At 37.7% G+C, this 19,829-nt stretch overlaps 1 protein-coding gene across 3 annotated transcripts in view; it reads right to left on the reverse strand.

The window, feature by feature from the left end:
• Window positions 1-18,617, reverse strand: part of IL15 (interleukin 15) — a 43,043-nt gene extending 24,426 nt beyond the window's left edge. For all 3 annotated transcript variants that reach the window (XM_005030958.5, XM_005030959.6, XM_013109782.4), the window contains exons 1-2: window positions 18,500-18,617; window positions 8,237-8,364 (exon numbers count right to left, since the gene is read on the reverse strand). In XM_005030958.5, the coding sequence (XP_005031015.2) occupies window positions 8,237-8,364; window positions 18,500-18,602 (231 nt within the window). In that variant the 5' untranslated portion in view covers window positions 18,603-18,617. The remainder of the gene's footprint in view (window positions 1-8,236; window positions 8,365-18,499) is intronic.
• Between the last annotated feature and the right edge of the window lie 1,212 nt (window positions 18,618-19,829).

Consider the following 19,829-nt stretch of genomic DNA (forward strand, 5'->3'; position numbering starts at 1 on the left):
TCTTTTTAATCTCAGAGGTATCTACACAGTCTTCATGAGGGTATGTGTTTATCACTCTGAAATGGACTCTTTTCATGTTACATTGTTAACTTGTATATGTTCAGTCTTGTATTTTTTGAAAGGGTCAATGCAGCACAAAAGAACATTTTAACTATGTAATTTAGCAGAGAGAACTAAGCACTTTGATTCATGTACCAAAGTAGAATAGTTTAATGTATCCCTTTAATAATCTAAAACGCTATATAATAATCTATAGACCTATGAGATCTATTTAGCTCTTTGCTAGCTATGTTTTGGGTCTGGGTAAATTATCTTCAACAGTGATTTGGTAGCAGCATATGGTCTATCAAAATTTCAGTAGGATATTAAGGGGTTTTAATATTTTGGGACTGGGGAGTGGGGTGAGGTGACACAGATGACACAAAGTCCATCCCTTGTAACCATCTCTTATGTGATGTATCAGATGTACATTTCTCTAGCTTTCTGACCTGCTTTTACTAGTCCTCCAGGGGTCTGCAGGAGCTAAACATGAGTGAGAAAAGGCAGGCACAGGACTTCAAAGTGATTGAAACAAAATACCAGGAATCTTCAGCAGTTTTCCTAGAGCAGTGTTTATTTTACTTTACATTGAAAACTGATTAACTGATTATCCTCCTCTAGATAAACTAAGCTAGTGGATACTTATTTAGTCATTTCCAAACTGTCATTAAATTTTCACTAACAAAATTTCACTCAAGCACAGCCAGTTCTGTCTGATTTTTGTCATTTTTAAAGTCAAATGAATAATAGGAATCAATTTCAGTAATTTTATATGCTAATTATTTACTTGAGTATCAGTGTTATTATTATCAGATAATAGCTCAGTTGAAACAAACTGTGTGTGCCTCTATGTGGAACTCATTTTTAGAAGAAAAGGGGAGATTATTTGGGGTGTATGGAATTTTTCTTTTTAAAATATCATCTGCATTTTTGGGAAACTTAATCTTTTTGGAGGAGGCATTGAAAGCTGAGAAAAAGAGTCATGGGATATCTACAGTGGAATAAAAAAACATGCATCCCAGATTTTCATGTCTGAAATAAGAACGGTAGCTCAGAGGGTGAAAGCACAGATGATTTCTAATTAACAGTGTAATGATATTGAGTGAAGTGAAAGGCTCATTCTGCCATAAAGCAAATAAAGACTGCTTTTTTACAGGAAAAAATAATTTAAGAACCTCAAAATGTTAGTGCATACTTCTCAAATTAAATTGACAAATTTATCTGCAAGTCAACAGCCGATGAGATGAGAAGACTGTAGATGATTAATATGATTCGGGATCCTAATTTTCATGTATTACTTGGTCATCTCTTCCTTACGTTAGTATCATATTTCAAAATTAAATTCACAGTATTCATTACAGGGCACATCAAAATCAGACTTCTTTAATATCACAGAGAGGTGTTTCTTGGAAAGATTAAATCCAGTGAAATATGCTGCAAAAGTCTAAGATCAGCCTAATTATTGCACAGCACTTCAGCATTCTGAATAGAAGCAAGAGAGCAGAAAAATGGGGCAAGTCTCTAATGATGTGGAACAGTATGTGGTGAGAAACATCTCTTTGTAGGAAACAAAATGAGCACAGTGGCAAGCTCAAAGCTTTCATCAATTAAATAATGTTGCATTTGTCTGGGCATATTATAAAAAAAAAAATATATAGAAAATTAAGATCACATAGTTATCCACATAGCTTCTGGAAGAAATCCAAAGTCACGGGAGTTGTCTCCTGATTTTTATGTGGCTAGCTGTTTATCGGGAGTACTAACAACTGGTTAAATAAGCAAAATTTCAGAACGAGGGTCACACAAAAGTGTAAAAAGCATATAAATAAAGGTTTCTGTCTGCAGAAAATTTTGCTTGTAGGTGTGAGAAGGAGACAAGAAAAAGCACATACTTGGGATTTAAGAGAGAAACAAATTACTTGACCATATAAATTTAGTCAAGGCATTTAGGATTTAGTCAAGGCATTAAAGCTACCAATTCTACTTTTGCAAAGAGTATCATGAGACTTTAACAGTCTGCTGCGTAGCATTATGTTGCAGTAGAAACAATTACTTTCAAAGCAACCTGTGCTTTATGAGTTTAGTTGAAAATTGTCTGATAGCATAGCCAAGAGAGCTGTTGATACCTGCAGGGACAATGTCTTTTTATATAGAGATGTATTTAATTTTTTGTATAAATAACATAATTAATTTCAAATAACTGCATTTCCATAGCTGTTTCTCTTTAAATCAGTACGTGCAAATGATACCAAATGGTCTTTTTTTATTATTATTATTTTTCCCCTCTCCCTCATTGCAGGTTATCTATTAGAAACCATTAGGCTTTTTGAGATTGAAGTCAATCCAAGAAAATCCCATTTTCACTTCAAAAGGAATTCAAGAATCACCTCTCTAGAACTAAAGGGAAACTTCGTGAATTGTATTTAGGGAGGAAGCTTTGTTTTCAAAATAAATTAAGTTCTGATACACTTCCACTTGAGGCTTCTTTGGTTTGCAAGTAAGTTACCATGCTGGCATTTTCTTCTCTTTCCTCCAACTAAAGAGCTGTGAAAGAACTTTTCCTGGAGCAACTTCATTCAGGAGAGCATTATTTCTTGGCTCAGAAAACTACCAATGAACACCGGGAAAGATCTGTGATTCACAAGGCTGTGCTGGGTAGTGATATTGTAATGAAATGACTACGTGGCAATGAAATGGAGCTCATTATAATAAAAATCTGCTCAGAGACAATCTAGAAATTAAAGCAGTATACCAAGGAGATAGCTCCAACTCAAGGGCATAGTTTACTATTAATCCCTAGGTAGCCATTTTGCTGCTGACAGATCAAACACCAAGGCTGTAGTTGTGTAATTACATACTGCAGTTAAGCAGATGCTGAAATCTTCACTTAAAAAAAAATTTACAATGCTTGTGTTGATAGATGGATTTGTACAGGATCACCAGTTTATATTAGGACATTGGGATTTCTGTCTGCATACACCATCATGTCTCACAGTCCATCTGCATCGTTCCCCAAGGCTCAAGCATCTGCTATATCCCACACCCCTGCCCCTGAGATCCAGTATCCTGACAAGATGGATTATTATTCCCACAATGCAAGCGTTGCACCATGAAGATCAGCCTGTAAGAATAAATATTTCAAACTTCATCAAATGCAACAATGCCAACATAGTGGGTCTGCCTGCAAGTACTGAGGCCACAGGTTTTAGTTAGTCTACTTTACTTATAAAGATAGCAGTTCTACCTGCTGTCCTTGACATATGTACAGAAAGGCAAGTAGCAGGAAAAGAGGTGGGGCTGCCAGTGACTCATCATCTTGTGGCCTGAGTGGAGAGCCATGCACAGCAGTTCTCAGTATGTACTATTAATTTTAGACTGCAGGGCTTTTCTAGGCTGGAGTTTTTAACAGAATTTTCTCCCACAGGACCACCTATTTCTGCAGTTATTCGAGACACAGTTTCTGCATATTCCTGTGTTTCTCAGTACTGTCTCAGTGTCTTATGCACATCCCTGTTTTCATAGAGGCTCTTCTCTTCTTTCAAGTAGGTAAGAAAAGGAATACTAATCTTTTTATAGAGATTTGCCTGCTCTGAAATTGAAAATGTTCTTCACAGGGAGGGAGTTTGTTTGTTATCCTCACTCAGGAGCTAGGAAACAGAAAACAATAGTATAATGTCCATTTCTCTTTGGCAACAGTGATGAAAGTTGTGTTTTCATCAGGTTTGGAATGTCTGTTCTGTGGTTTTGACCTTTATTCCTTCCAAGACCTGGATAGCTTGGAGAGAGAGTGCACCTTAATTCACCTTTGCGGAGAAAAAATTAAAAAGACCTGATTGAGGCTTAGGCTGCTGAGTTGTGAAGGACTGAGGATCGTGGAGCACATAATAAAATAAGGAAAGCCTGTAGCTTACCCTAACACTGGAGGAAAGCTACAACTTAGAGGCCTGTTTCCAACAGACAGCTTGTTCAGAAAGGAAATAGAGCAACACTCCCCTACACTGTTAGAGCCTATGTCACTTCCCAAGACTGTATCATTAAAAACATGTAGAAGGTCATAGAAATGCCCACTGAAGTGGGCAAACTAATTACCATGCTTATCTCTAGTTTCTTTCTTTTTTTGAACATTTATAAATTTTAGCTCTTACACTAAAGAATTACATGTTTGATGTTTGTCTTACAAATAACATTGGGGGGGAAGGAAATAAGGAGAGTGAATTTGCTGGAAGTTTTTCTGAAGGCATTCATCTCCTAACCAATTTGGTACTCTTATGGTACAGTAGAATAAATTTAGTTTACAATTGGCTAGATGATTACAAATACATAACAAAATAGTACATATGAAACTTCATTCAAATGTCAGCATGAATTAGCTAAAAAAAAGAGATAATAATTTTTCAGTTACAGACCTGAAGTTGATAGCATTAAAAAAAAAAAAAAAAAGATGGTGCTCCATGTACTAATGATGGAAAGGGAGTCAAAGGGACACAGGAGACAACAACAGAAACTGAAAAATCTGCACTCTCAGTCTTATTCTGATGTCGTTCACAGAACTGTGTATCCTGGCCAGCAGAAGTCAAGAGTTGTGTGCACTAACGTCTATTCCTTCAGTAGACAAATAGATGAATAAGGAACAGACATTATTTCAGATAAAAGAAAATTTAACAAGATTGGGACTGGTATATTTTTTTTGTGAGTAAGTGAAGGTATTGTATATACTGGTGGAATTTCATTGATCTTTTTCACTGAATTTTTAGTATAATTACAGTGCAAAAATAAACATGAAGTTAAAGTAAATGCATGTATAACTCTTCAAGCATACCTGATAATAACATTTTAGAGAAATGTCTAACCAACTTCCTTTTCTCTGAATGGCTTAGAAAATGAAAACATGAAATTTTCCTCAAGTGCCCCAGTGAAAGTGAGGGAAGGAATCCTCTAATCATGGGCTTTGAGCTTTCAAATTCAACCAGAGAACGTTACAGTAGAAATAATGAATCATCTGATGTTTAATTTAAAGTCATAGTTTCAAATTATATGGTAAATTATTGTAGAAACTTTTAAGAGATTGGAAAAATCTGGTTTTACTAGTGCTACTAATTAGAATCAGTGCAACAAAACACTGGATGAAATGCACTTTATTTACTTTGTTCTCATTTTTACATTAATTTAACTGTTTATATTAACAATTAATTTTAGGACTAAAGTCTTTGTCAGAAATCTGCTCAACAACTACTTTCTTCAACAATATTTAACAGTATCATGCAGCCTACTGGCCAGCAACAGACCGAAGCTACTTCATTTGTATGCAGAAGCACCCTTTAGTACACTCAGGGTAAGTAATTAATTGTGAGCCTGTAGGTAAATATCTTTTTTGCCTGCTTCTCTGTAAAGTTCCCAAAGATCAGCTACTCAATACTAACTTTATGGTATCTTTTCTTCTAGCATATAGAGGTAACTCAGCAAACTAGCCAACAGACAGATTCAGTTATTCAAAACCATTTTGGTAATGGAAATTTGGCCTAATTTCTGGAAAACAGACCTTGGCTCCTAAATTTCTCGTAGCATTGTAATAACCCGCTTGTTCTTATAACTGATAACTAATGACTAATAACTCTCTGAACTGTTCATTGAAAACTGTTTTGAAACTTCTAACATCACCAGAATACTCTTCATTAGATTTTGTGTAGTAGCTTCTAAGAGTATTTTAAGTGAGAAGATAGTTTAACTACAAAAGCATCTTTATTAATCATTTCAAAATCTAAAGCAAAAAAAAAATCCTTAAACTATTGCAGAGTACACAATAATATATCCTTAGTGGATGTAATCCACTCAACTTTTTTCCTCGTAGTAGATTATTCTGCTATGATTTACTGTTTTCAACTCATACACATACTCTTTCAATTATAACATGCACAACGTAAGTGTTATTGCAAAATGTTGCATCTGTTTTTAGACAGTACACTCTATTCGGAAAGGCACTGGTATTTTGTTTTTACCTGCATAGCTACATCACTCGTGTATAAATATGAATAGTAGCATAATATGATTAACTCAAGAGATGGTAAAGTAACAGCATAAATGTTATAGGAACAAACTCATGTATCTTTAAAAGAGAGCAGTGATACAATGATATTTTAAAATGTTCACTGGCTTTGGAAGCAAACAAAATCACTTCCAGAAGACAGGAGGCCTCTGAAGTTATCATGAAAGATCAAAGAGAAGAATTGGTAAGTTACAACGGAGGCAACATTATGATGTCCAAAGGGCAAAATAGGTGTGATTGCTGAGATGATCTTGCAATCCTATTTCCGTATCTTGCTACATGAATAATGGCTTTTGTGGAGGTTTAACAACCAATGGGCATGTAGTCTCAGGCTGAAGAAAACAAGGAAACCTTGAAGAAAACAGGGAAACTGGTAGCCTTGAGCTAGCAGAAGCAAGGGAGATAAGGGATGGAAACTAAAAGACAAGAAGGAGAAAAACAGCTGAAGGAAAATTCCAGACTGACCTATGGTAACCCTTTGCTCATTAAGTGTCATTAACATATTTAAAAAACACACACCAAAACGCTAATATATGAAAATGCAGAATTTGGTGTCTTCTTCTCCCCCCACCCCCAAGCTGGTCCTCGGAATGCGCAAACTCGGTAAAAATAAGTTAGACCAGCTAAGGCAGACGACCAAAAGTAGCCAGAGAGATAGTTTCACAAGTTTGCTGTCTATAAATAATGGTGATTCAAGTCAGAGGAGTGCTTGCTTTGTGAGAGATTGTCAAGCACCTGACTCTGCAGAGTTATATAATTAATTATTTAATTGAAAGACCTCTGTGTGCTTATTGTCAAGGTGCACCAGGCACTAACCTATGGATAACAGGCAGCTAAGCTCTACCACACTGCTCTCTCACTCTCCCCCCACAGAAGGACAGGGGAAGAAAATACAGTGAAAACCAGGAAAGCTTGCGGGTTGAGATAAAGAGCTTTTTAATTACAGCTCATGCAAGAAAAAATAGGTCGTGCAAAAGCAAAAGGAAGAAAACATTTTTTCCTTGTTTGCCATCAGTGAGTGATGTTCAGCCAGACCCAGTATAGTTTTTTATATTCTTGAAGAGCTGGAGGGAAAATACTATTGTCAAAATAACACCATGTGTATTTGTGTTTGAAATAATCTGCATCAATAAGGAATTATTTGCTTGTGGTGTATCTGAAGTTGTTTACAGGCCTAGAATAGTAAATAACCTAAATTTGACTCACAAGTGCCACAGAAAATCATTGTAGTAACTTGCAGTTACTGCATGTGGTAACATGCAGTAACATGCAGTAACTTGCAACTGCTAGAGTGGCACATGACCTGCTCCATCATTATCATATAGTGTCTTCAGCAACATCTGAGAAGTGCTAGGAGGTGTATTTTTGTATGAAATAATGGGCAAGAGACTGAAAATGTAGGCAAAGACTCAGGGAGTTATAATCTGGTGTGGCGAGGTGTACTATGTTGAGGAGATGGTAGAAGCGCAGACCAAAAATAAGGAGATGTAGAAGTGGAAACACTATAACAAGGTACAATTTTGAGAGGCCTCATGACAAGCAGGTCAATGCAGTATTCTAGCTCAGAGTACACCTAAATTCAGCCAACGGGAGAAGGATGCTATTATCTCCTGATACTATCTATGGTCATCTGGCCACGTTGCATACTAGAAACACAACTGACACAGAATCATCCAGAAAGTGTTTTGAGAAACTCTGAAGAGTGCTACAAAGCCTGGACACTTGACAGGATTTTCCTCCCATACTGAAGATGCTTGAGGGTCAGGGGTTATGGCATCACATGTTGTGGAAGGTCAGTTACAGACACAATCATTAAGTCCAGGCAAGAGAGAAGGTCTGCTAGAGCTTGCTCTGCAAAGAATAAAATGGGAAGGGAGGAGAGAAGGAGGGGGGATGAAGAAAAACATCCCAGAAATCTAAAAAAATTTAGACTTATGGCTATTTACTAGTTAATTCTGGGACAAGTAGACAACAGGGAATGGAAAAAGCACAACAGAAAGTTATAGGGTTCTAGTGGCCTCATCTAAAATCCTGGAAATGTTTCCAAGCTTTAAATTTGCTGAATTACCTGTTTTTTCTTGTAGGGCTATAAAAATAACACTAAAAGCTTCACTGAGACTTCATAAAATGTCATGTTTTTTAAACGGCACCTACCTGACTCTCCAGCCTGCTGTACATTCCAGCAGATTTCTGTGTTGGCCATGCCATCCCCAGCATCTTGCCTCCTGGGACATTACTCAGAATAGCACAGAATCTGAACCAGGCAACTACATCGTGGGACCCTGAGGTGGAAAAATAAGCATATTTAATGTTGCAGTAAAGGTTTGAGTGGCTCTCAGACTGTCAAGAGCATTGAAACCAGAAAGCTGCTGAAATTTTGCAACTTTTTCAACTCCCCTTTAAATCTTTGAAATGAATGAAAAACACAAGACGTCTTTTCAACAAGTGTTATTTTTCTCTACATACTAGAGACCCATCTTACATTGATATCTTTGAATGCTGCAGTATCAAGGAGGGGGATATCAAAGGATATTTTTTTCTAACTTCTGATGACAATCAGACCAGAAATTATAGCCAAATTAGCTAGTGTTACACCCGTTAATATTGCTATAATTCTATGTTTTGTAAAATGCTGGAAGAGCTCCCCTGATTACTTCAATACAGCATGACAATTGCTTTTAATTGTTGCCTTTTATGTAGATACAATATAGCCCAGCCATGCAATTTTACTTTCATTGTCCTTATTTTATGCGGTGAATTATAAGAGAATAAATGAAGCAAACCATATGGAAACAAGAGCAGGTCAGCAGCAATCCACTATGCACCTTCTTTTAAACAGTTTTCGTAGTAGGTATCATGGCAGTGAATTAGCTCATTTGCCTTTTTATTACCTTTTTTGCAGACAAAACAATTAAATTTACTAGAAAGCTTCCCTTCTTTTTTAAGACTTTCTTTTTTCTAGATTCACTTGCAGGTCTTGCAAGTATTGGGTTAGAGAAACAAGTAATTTCTTTTGTTCAGACAATGGATTTTGAATTCACAGGCATACAGCAGAAAGGGATGAAGATACTTTGAAAGTACAATTTATCTGGACATTAGTATTTGTATTTTTGATAAAAGCAGTCCCAACATAATCTGCAAGAAAATGTCTCCAAAGATATTCTTTAAGTACTCTTTTCCATAATGTTCAAGTAGCCTGTGAAATAACAAAATCTGATTTTATGTTCATTCGTCTCATAATTGAACTTAGTTCCTGAGATTTAAGTTTGATTTAAGCTTTTCCAGACTGGGAATTTATGGGACAGGGTGATGAGGAAGGCTCTTAAACTCCACTTGTGTAAACAGGGCAGTCAAGAGATCACCTTAAGTACCTGTACAGTCTGCATGCAGCCTTGGGAAAGAACCAGGAGGAACTGGCCATCTACACACAGCTACAGGATGATGGCCTTCCTGGCATGAAGGAGGTGTAGTGGAACAGCTCACATCACCAGAGTGCTGCAGTGGCTGGATATAGGCTTGTAAGGAAAGATGAGCAGAGAAGAGCAAAGGGCTTACAGTATGCTGTGCATAGGACTGGATCAAGGACAAGGAGCTGTGATGTACAAGGAGGGTGAGACCTGACAAGAGAAGGAATTCAACATGCAGACGTGATGGTGTGTATCTGCTACAAGATGCCTGATCAAGGAACTGGATGAAGCTGTCTTTAAACAAAGGAAGATGCCTCCCAGTTGCATATGTGATCCTGATGAGACACTTAAACTACCCGGCATCTAATGGAAAGTCAAGATGAAAGGCACAAACATGATGTTTCTGGAGTGGTGCTCCACATGAGAAAGGCTGTGTGTCTGGAGTTCTGGGTGCAGCTTTGGCCCTACTGTACAAGAGAGGTTGACAAACTGAAAACTCAGACCCTAAAATGGTTTGGGGGCTGAACACGCAGCTTGAGGGACTTGGGTTTATGCAATGTGGAGAAGGGAAGGGAAAGAAAGGATCTCATTGTTTGTTTGTTTTTTCCACTACGTAAATAGAGATTATAGAGAAGATAGACTTAAACTGTTCCCAGAGGTGCACAGTGAAAGAACTGAAGGAAACAACTACAGTTTCCCCTTATACACAGCAAAGGAAACCTGACTGGATATGAGGAAAAAAATCACAGTGAGGGCAGTTACACAGTGAAGGAAGCTGCTTAGAGATGTTGTGGAAGCTCTGAGGTATCCTTGGAGCAACCTTCTGTAATGTTGAAGTTAGCCCTGCTTTAATTGGGAGGTTGGAAGAGATGAACTGGAGATGCCTCTTTCAATGTACAGTATTTGAGATTAGGCCTTGAATTAAAATATTTCTGTATGTGTAAAGGGGCTGTTGCCTACAGTTTTGTCAGGGCCTTCTGCAACTGGGTCTCAAACAATAAGACTGTTTCAGTTGCTTTTTTTTTTTTTTTTTTTTTGTCAAGCCAAATTTGTTAAAGCTGGAATTTCCTATGCTGAACTACTTCTTCAGGCTAGTGATTTTCTTTTAAGTCCCATCAAGAGTAATTCAGTCACTTCCAAAAACAAATGAGCAGAAATGTGCATTTTTTCTCTGATACTAAAGAAAATGTTTATAACTATTTAATTAAAGCTGTGCTTTTTAGTAATGTGTTCAAGTTCGGCAGCTTAGAAAATCTGCAAAAAGTTGGCCAAGTCATGAGTGGCTTAGTTTACATAATTACAGAAGAGATTTGTTGGCACTGAGTATTTGGTCTCCAGCAGTCTTTTTACAATCAATGTACTCTATCTCAGAGCTTCAGAGAGGCAAGCAGAAATTTTGGTATACAAAAAGGCTTCCTGCAGGAACAATGTGGTAAAGGAACAAAAATCATTGATGCTGCATGTAACTGAGCTCTGGAGTTTGAGTAACATAACTGAATGGAGGCACAGATAAGAATTAAGACAGGGTGGAGGTGAAAGGAAGGAGTCCTTACTCACATTGTAAGTGAAGTGGGGGGATTTATGAACTCTAAAGTACATTGTTCTCCAGAAATTGAAACTGAATCTTTTGCTCATTGCCTTCCCATGAGTTCATAACTTAAAAAAAAAAAAAAAAAAAAAAAAAAAAAAAAAAAAAGTAAATTATTATTTTTTTAATCACACTATGATGTAACAATTTCTGTTTTCCCTCACAGGATTTCTGAAAAGATTGGATTCTGTTTACTGAACAGACCAAGCACCTGAAAGAGACTGTATCAATGTCTTTAAAAATATATATATTTTGAAAAAAGATACATGTATATGCAAAAGGAGTCAGATTACAAGAAGAAAAACATGGGTTTGATGACAAGAGCAGTTGAATGTAGCCCCAAAAAACTGAGTCCTGTCCCTGACTTTATCTCTCCATCTCCATGTGATTTGGACAAGTTCCTTAACCCATATTTTTCACAATTGCCAACAATTTTCCGAGTTCCTTCTTACACAAAATCTTGATTTTAAGTTACTTCGTGTATCTGGCCTTAGGATGAGGTGCCTCATGCTCCCCAGGCATATATTTCTAGTCCTTATAGTCAGCTAGCTCAGGTGGAGTTTTTCCAATGCAGATGGCTACAGTTTGAAGAAATGAGTGCCATCTACAGAGCTTAATTCAAACAAATATTGAATTACCACAGCTACAACAGAACACACTTGGGACTGTATATAAACATAGAGAATCCTAGGGCAGGCTAAATAATCTCTTTAAAAATCAACTCCAGGTATCACATATCAGACCCTAAATCTTTAGGTTCATCTATTTTGTTTTCCCATTTATAAAATAAAACTCTTACTTTGGGGTTTTTGAGAAAATGAACTAATTCACATTCAAAAAGCCACTTGATACTGTGCTGCTGAGTGCCATAAAGGGTGAGCAAAAAAAGGGAAAATTAATTATTCTGCATTTACAGCAGATTGCAAGGAATGTGCAGTAAATCACACATGGAGGCATACAAAAGAAGAATATCTGATTTTTCCCATTATATATGTATTATAGTCAGGGTACAATTACATTTTTCTGTTTCCATTCAATTAATTACTGTATTATAAGATACAGTGGGACTTAGGCTATACACTTAAAAAAAAAATCATTTTAAAAGATTTAAAAATAAATAAAATGGGTAGAAGAAAGCTGTAAGCACCCCCACAGCATGTAAACCCCAATCCATTTGATTTTTTCCATCACCGGTGTTTGGTGTTGGTCATTGCAGGGCCAGCTCAATTCCTGGAATCCCCAGGCTGACTGAGGACAGGGAGCAGTGCAATCCCAGATGGCTCCCAGTGTCGCCTTCCATCTCGTCTCCTTTGCTGCATGCTGGTGATCTATGCTGCACGTAGCAGCCCTGAGTGCAGCTAATTATGGTAGCTGTAGTATCAGAACTCATCTAGTCTCAGGAGCATGAAACACTGTTTGATCTATTTACCCTGCCAAGAAGCAGCATAAAGGGAAACTCCATCTAGCAACTATAGCATTACCAAAGTACACTCAAACAAGGAGACAAACCATACTTTCTGTTTTTCACCACAGGTTACAATAGATGAGCCTGCAAAAGATTACTGTGACTCCCATTCCCATGTTCTTAAAAAGCATATTACAAGCGCTCTGTTATAATAGGCATGCAGATGTCCATTAAAAAAGTTCGATGCAGCCTAGTATGACATTCAAGCTGGGAGTACATCATTCATGGAATGATAGAATCATCTAGGTTAGAAAAGACCTTCAAGATTATCAAGCCCAACCATCAGCCTGACCTACTGAGTCCCATCACTGAACCACGTCCCTTAGTGCTATGTCCACACATTTCTTAAATACCTCCAGGGATAGAGACACCACTCTTCCCAGTGCAACCTGTTTCAATGCTTGACCGCCCTCTCCATTAAGAAATTCTTCCTTCTGTCTAGTCTAAACCTGCCCTGACACAACCTGAGACCATTTCCTTGTGTCCTATCCCTTGTCACCTGAGAAAACACAGACACCCTGCAATCTTCAACCTCCTTTCAGGAAGTTTTAAAGAGTGATGGGATCTCCCCTCATTATCTTCTTCTCCAGACTAAACAAACATAGTTCCCTCAGCCACTCCTCATAATCTTGTTTTCTACTCCTTCACCAGCTTTGTTGTTCTTCTCTGCACATGCTTGCACAACTCCTTCTTGTAGTGAACTGAACACGGTAGTCAAAGTGCAGTCTCACCAGTGCTGCTTGTAAGTGGACAATCACATCTCCAGTCCTGCCAGACACACTATTACTGATGCAGACTGGGATGTCATTGGCCTTCTTGGGCACACTTGGCTCATGTTGAGCTAGTTGTTGACCAGCACCCAGTTGCAGCATCTGGCATTTAGTCTTGTTGAATATCAGGCAATCGGACTCAGCCCATTGATCTAACCTATCCAAATCGTTCTGCGAAGCCTTTCTACCCCTCAAGGAGATTGGCTGTCCCTCCTAATGTGGTGTCATCTGCAGACTTACCAAGGGTGCGTTCAATACCCTCATTCAGGTTACAGATAAAAACGTTAAACAAAACTGTTCCTAAGACTAAGCCTGAGAAATGCCACTGTTGACCAGCCACCAACTGGATTGAACTCCATTCATGACAATTCTTTAAGCCCAGCCATCTAAATAGTTCTTCACTGAGCAAACTGTATACCTCTCCAAGCTACGAGCAGCCAGTTTTCCAGAAAACTGTGAGAAACAGTATCAACTGCCTAACTAAACTCCAGGTAAACAACATCCATAACTTTTTCCTCATTTACTAAGCAGGTCATTTTGTCATACATAGAAAGAGATCAGGTTAGCTTGGCAGGATCTGCCTTTCATAAACTCACACTGTATGCTTCTTGTAACTCAGCTGTGTCGTACGTGCCATGTGAGATTCAGCAGAGAGAATCTCTTCAGGAGAGAGATATATGGCTTATGCAGGCAGATAAGTTATTTTTGAAAGAGCGTGCTTCTGCTGATAACATTTTTTGTCTTACATGCAAGTTGGTGGCGATAACCAGCTGCAACTTTCAGATGTCAGGAGCATAGATTTCCATTTTCCTGCAATACTTCTCCCTAGTCCTGGAAGGGCAGGTAAGGTTTCTACTTCTCCTTCTAGGAAAACAATGACACTTTGTCACTTGCCAGAGGTACAAGTAGGCACCACTGGTATAGGTGTTATAATTCTTAACTAGCAGTATCAAGGAAGGCCACTGAGGTTTTCCATCATGTTGCCTACAGAACTGGTAGTGTATTATTAATAGTTAACAGCATATTAACTGTTAATATGGCATTCAAAGTATGTGGAGTGAAATCCTGTCAGTGTTGTTTATTCCTTTACATAAAATGGGTCTTCTACTGGATTAGCTGTTTGCAAGACCATTACCTCAAAAACAGTATTGCCATAATTTGTATCTGCACATACAAAATTTGTGGGAAATGATAACCTGAAATTACCAATGAGTTCAAGTCCTTGTCCCGGCATAGACAACAAATTTCTCCACACCATCCAGATCTGTTTTTAAAACTGTAGGGAAGAAAATTACTAAGCACTTGACATTAGCAGACTTCCAGCAGAGACTGCAGCCAGGGAAAGGTACAGTGGGAGACATTTTTGGCGAAGCTATTCATAATATCCCTCTACTCAAAAATAAATTACAGCCAGCAAATTTGTTTCACTTGTATTTTCATTTAAAAGTGGCACCTTAAATAAATGATAATTTCTAGTCATCAGAATTCATCAAAATTGTGCAATTTTGATATAAGATTTTTAACTGCCATAGGGTCAAACCTTCTACCCTACAGGTAAAAGCAGGCTTTTAAAAAAACAATGCATCGGTGGGCAGGAAATAGGCTTTTTGGTAGTTTTTGACCATTAGCACTAGAGTTAATTGTTAAGCTATTAAAATATAGTTTTTAATTTATAGCAGCTATAGTAGAAACAGTGTCTGAGTGATTGCTCTTTGCTACCATTATAGACATACCTCATCCATTATATCATGAAATACTGTACATGTAAGATGGTTTGTAACAATGCTTGTTACCTGCTGATAACAACCTATCAGCAAGAACAACACAATTATATAGTACATCTCCTGCTGGCAAATAACTGGCTTCCAAATATTTTTGCTGCTCTTTGCTAATTTCTTCAATAAAAAAAAGAATCAGTGTCTTGATTTTACGCTGGTACATTAATTTATGAATGGAAGACAGAAATCATCCTTCAGATTCATTCTGAGCATGATATTGTAGGATCAGTCCTGGGAACAGCACTGACCCAGCAAGAGCAGAAGAACCTTCAGTACTGAGGAACCTTTGAGAATGGGCACAAGCAGCTAAGGTTCATTGTTTGGCACTGAAACAGTGAGAAGGTAAATTGTTTTGGGATTGATGATACAGAATTGGAGGTCCTTCTGCCTCTGAAAGAATAAGCTGTTTGTTGAGGTACTGGGGACTTGCAATACAGTTCTATCCCTTTGAACTCCTGCTCAAAATGGACTTTTGAGAAAATATTCCCATAAGGACCTGCTAATAGTCCTTTCTAGCAAGGTTTGGTCTTTGCAGGGAAAAACAGTCACTTGTTTGCAAATATGTCAATATTTATTCCCAGAGTCCTGTCCTAAAAAAGTCTGTAGAACTGGAATCACAAATCTAGATTGAATGAGAATAAAGAATGAATAAAGAATAAAGAATAGTGTGGGAAATACTAACAAAAACTAAGATGCTGCATCATATACATTTCTCTGAGTAATAAATAGCAGATAATAAATAACAGATAGTAGAGTCTTCCCCTCTCCATTTCTGAGCAATTTTCAAACTTACAGATTTATGACAACACCTTGGATTTCTATTTTCAGGCACAGGATGTTTTATCATGTCCTGATGGACAATGGAAAGAACATCATCACTGGTTATAATGTGTCTATAACAGTGATATTGAACAACTTTGTTAAAATGTTAACATTATCTTTAAAATGTTAAATTATCTTTATAGATAATATATCATAAAGTTGTAATAGAAAAAAGGCTAGGCTAGGTTTGCCTTGTCCACATTAAGAGACTCAGAATACTACAGCTCCTAAACATAATTCCAATTTGTCCTAAAAGACCTGATAGTTAGAATATTTTTGTTTTTAAAAAAGCAACCTGAAAAGCTGCTGTCATTTACTAAAATACACAATTTTGGGATTCTGCAGCAAACTAAGACATGCAACTGCTTAGAGCTAAAAGGTTATATTAAGAGTAAAAACAATTGTGTTGCACCCTTTTTGCATTTTTTCCCTGTGAAGTCACTGCAAAATACACCAAAGAAAGTAAAGAAATAATACTCCTGGAAATCAGAAATATTTTAGTACACATGTACAGTGAATGGTCATGTTTGAGTTGTTCTTGTTTTGCTTAACACACTATACGTTTACTCTAGAAAACTGACAACATATGAGAATTCTTAGTGCATTACAGTGATGTATTTTAAATAATCTCTAAAATGACTATTCTTTGTTAGGAGTTATGAGAAAGACCTGAAAAACATGAATGCAAGTGTATTTATTGTCCTTGGTTTTAGCTTCTACTGATGGCACAGTGATGAAAGAAAGGGTATAGCGACAAGACCTTGTCAGGTAGAATGAGAGGGATAAAAATCAGTACCTATTCAGAGTAACAAGTTTGTTCCAACAGCTGAGGTTGAACTGTTGTGCTCTAGTGATTCCTGGATGTGGTACCCTCTGCTAGCCTCTCCCTGATTCTTCTGCAAGCCATTCCCAGATTATTCTCCTCCTTTCTGTGCTGGCTATATAAAGCTGAGCCCTCTGAGGACAGTGGAGGGAAACATTTGGCTGTGAGAATCCTGCACCTGCCAGTAAAAAGTTTGTATTTAATGTATTACTGGCCACAGCCTGGAAGATGTTTATCTTCTTGCAAAGCCAAGTATTTTTCTGTAGCAAGCTGATGTGAGATGGGACTTTTCACTCCTCCAAACAAATCTAGCATTATATTATTCATGTTACCTAATTACTCCACATCAGCTTGTATCTCTGTCCTCTGCAATCCCTCTCTATTTTCAGTGAAGGTCTGGGATGCCTTAGAATGGATCTGAGAATAATATTTTTTTCCCAAAGGAATTCAAAAAGTTTCAAAGCAGTAGGATACAGAATCGTACACTCCAAAGAGATGGGTAAGGTGACCTTTATTGAGTTTGCAGAGTAATTGTGACAGGCTATAAAGTCATACACATTCTTAGAGTTTAGAACAGTACAATATGCTCCAAAGGATTTGATTTGATGCCTCCATTTGTTTAAAAAGATCATTTGTTTATACTAAGCTGATCTATAATTATGTATCTTGTTCCAAGATAAAATAGTTGATAAATCTTTCCATTTATCTAGCACATGTCAAATTAATGGGTAAATGTAAATAGAAGTAAAAACGTTCATAATGGGCAAAGGAATTGCTATGCTATTGACTATTTGGAAAATATAGCAAAACATGCTATAGTAATTATAATCAGGAGCTTGTTCTGCAATATCAGACTCTTTTAAGGGTAAGTAGCACAAATATTCTTGCTGTATACAGAAGAAATCATCGCTGTGTTTGTGCACACTAAGGAGGGTTTCCTGTTGATGGGTTTTACAGAGGTAATTTTGCAGGTCTTAAAAATATAGTCCTTCACAAGGTCCCCCCCCAAATGTCCATTTCCTCCTTCCTTTTGATTTCATTAGGCAGAAGGAGTTATTTTAACAGCAGACTCATTAATGCATTTACTTAGTTGGCTTACTAACCAGCTAATACCTCCCCAGTGTACTGCTATCAGCTGTTGTGTCTGTATCACTGTTTTCAATAGGATTCCACTTGACTGCAATTTTCAGTTCCCTGTCTACATTTAATGTTCTTTCAAGGTATACATTAAGAAGGTAAATAACTTATCTCCCAGCCTTTTATCTTTGTCCTTGCTATGTTCTCTAGTCTTACAGAAGAGCTTGTTTTCTCCTCATTTTTGCATTGTGAGTTTGTTAGAAAATTGTGACAAAATCTCACAGGCTAGCACCAATTTTCCATGCTTGCTTATGTCTGTCATACAGCAGAAACAGCGAAACAGGCGCTAGGTAGGAGGTTAACTATAATACTTAAATTATATATTTTACATTTCTGACAAATCTTACAAGACAATTTTAAGAAATGTTAAATAATTGGAAACCAAACAGTATGAATTCCCTCATCCTTTTAATACAAGAAAGGAAGAAAAAAAAAGCAAGGGGATGTTAAAATTTGTAATATACTCACAAGTCTCGGAAAGGCTGTGGAGTAAGTTGCCGCAGTAAAGTTTGCACTAATGACAGCACCAAATGCTCCACCCCCTCCTCCATTCTCTTTTACTTTCAGTTGTTACATAATAATTTGGAACTATGTTTGTACATAATACACAGTGGAAATTACTCACACCATAAAGAAGGATTCCTCTTTCGCCCACTTCTGAGCAATACTCAGATGCAGGGGGAGGGAGAGGGAGGGTGGGAACAACATGGGGAAAGGCACATGTCTCCATTTAGGGGGGGCAGGCAAACAGCTGACAAGTACAAACAGCAGCGTCTTGCTGTCCTGAGCAGCAACACTTACACTGCTACCTCTAATTCCATATAGGGGAGGAAGCACACAGTTTGTGCCTATATCTTTACACAGTCCCCTCCACCTTCGTAGCTGAAGCGTATACTCCCAGCCAGCTCTCCAAAGACTTGCTTAATTTGGAAGCAAAAAAATGCAGCTTTTTTGTCATAATTCCTCCTCCTCTCAGCAGCCTGAACAATATTTTACACAGGAGGGAAAGAGAAGTTGCCTTTTGAGACAACAGCAAGAAAGAGAATGGCCATGGGAAAAGGCTGACAGGACAGAAAAGATCTCTGAAAAGGGCAAGATCTAGTTTGCTGCAAGATGACAGGGCAGAGAGGTGTACTAGACACAGGTGACATCAGAAGTATATCCTTATAAAGGAGCTGAAAAAATACTCTGTCAATTGCACAAAACTAAAGAGAAAAAAAAAAAAAGATTTTAGCTATTAAGGTAAGTGTGGGTTTAGTGTCTATGATAACTATAGGGCATGGCAGCTGTAATCCTGAAGTTCTACATAGACACCTCACAATGAAAATCCTTTCTACTGTGAATTAAACTTAAATTAAAGTCCGGAAGATGAAGCCTAGTAGCTTTCAGAGTGCTCTCAGGTTTCCAGGCACCATCACTTAACTATGTAAAGGTCATGCACTCCAGAGGCAACGGTGAAAATGGTACCTCCCATCTGTGCAATCTTCTTTTTATCCCCTTCTGCATTATTCTGGGTGCTGGTTATTATTCTGTGTGTGTCACACACTGTGAGGTGGTAAGAATACTCTGCAGCTAAATGAGAGAGTTTTAGCAATGTACCTATCACCTAATTGAAGAAAATATAAGCTAGTGTTGGACATCTTCTTCCTGTTTCTCAGGGAAAATACATCTTTTTCAGGAACAGTATTTATAAAACCTTTGAAGAATGAGCCATTTCTAACAACAATAACAGTTTCCTGTGAAGGACATTCTATTGCAGCCAGATTCGGAAAATGTACTTAGGGACTTAAATAGAATCATAGAATCATAGAAAGATTTGGGTTGGAGGGGACCTTAAAGATAATATAATTCCAACCCCCCTGCTGTGGCCAAGGACACTGGACCTGGTTGCTCAAAGCCCCATCAACCTGGCCTTGAACACCTCCAGGGATGGGGCATCCCCGGCTTCTCTGCGCAA

The sequence above is a fragment of the Anas platyrhynchos genome, chromosome 4, assembly GCF_047663525.1.
Source record: "Anas platyrhynchos isolate ZD024472 breed Pekin duck chromosome 4, IASCAAS_PekinDuck_T2T, whole genome shotgun sequence".
NCBI lineage: Eukaryota > Metazoa > Chordata > Aves > Anseriformes > Anatidae > Anas > Anas platyrhynchos.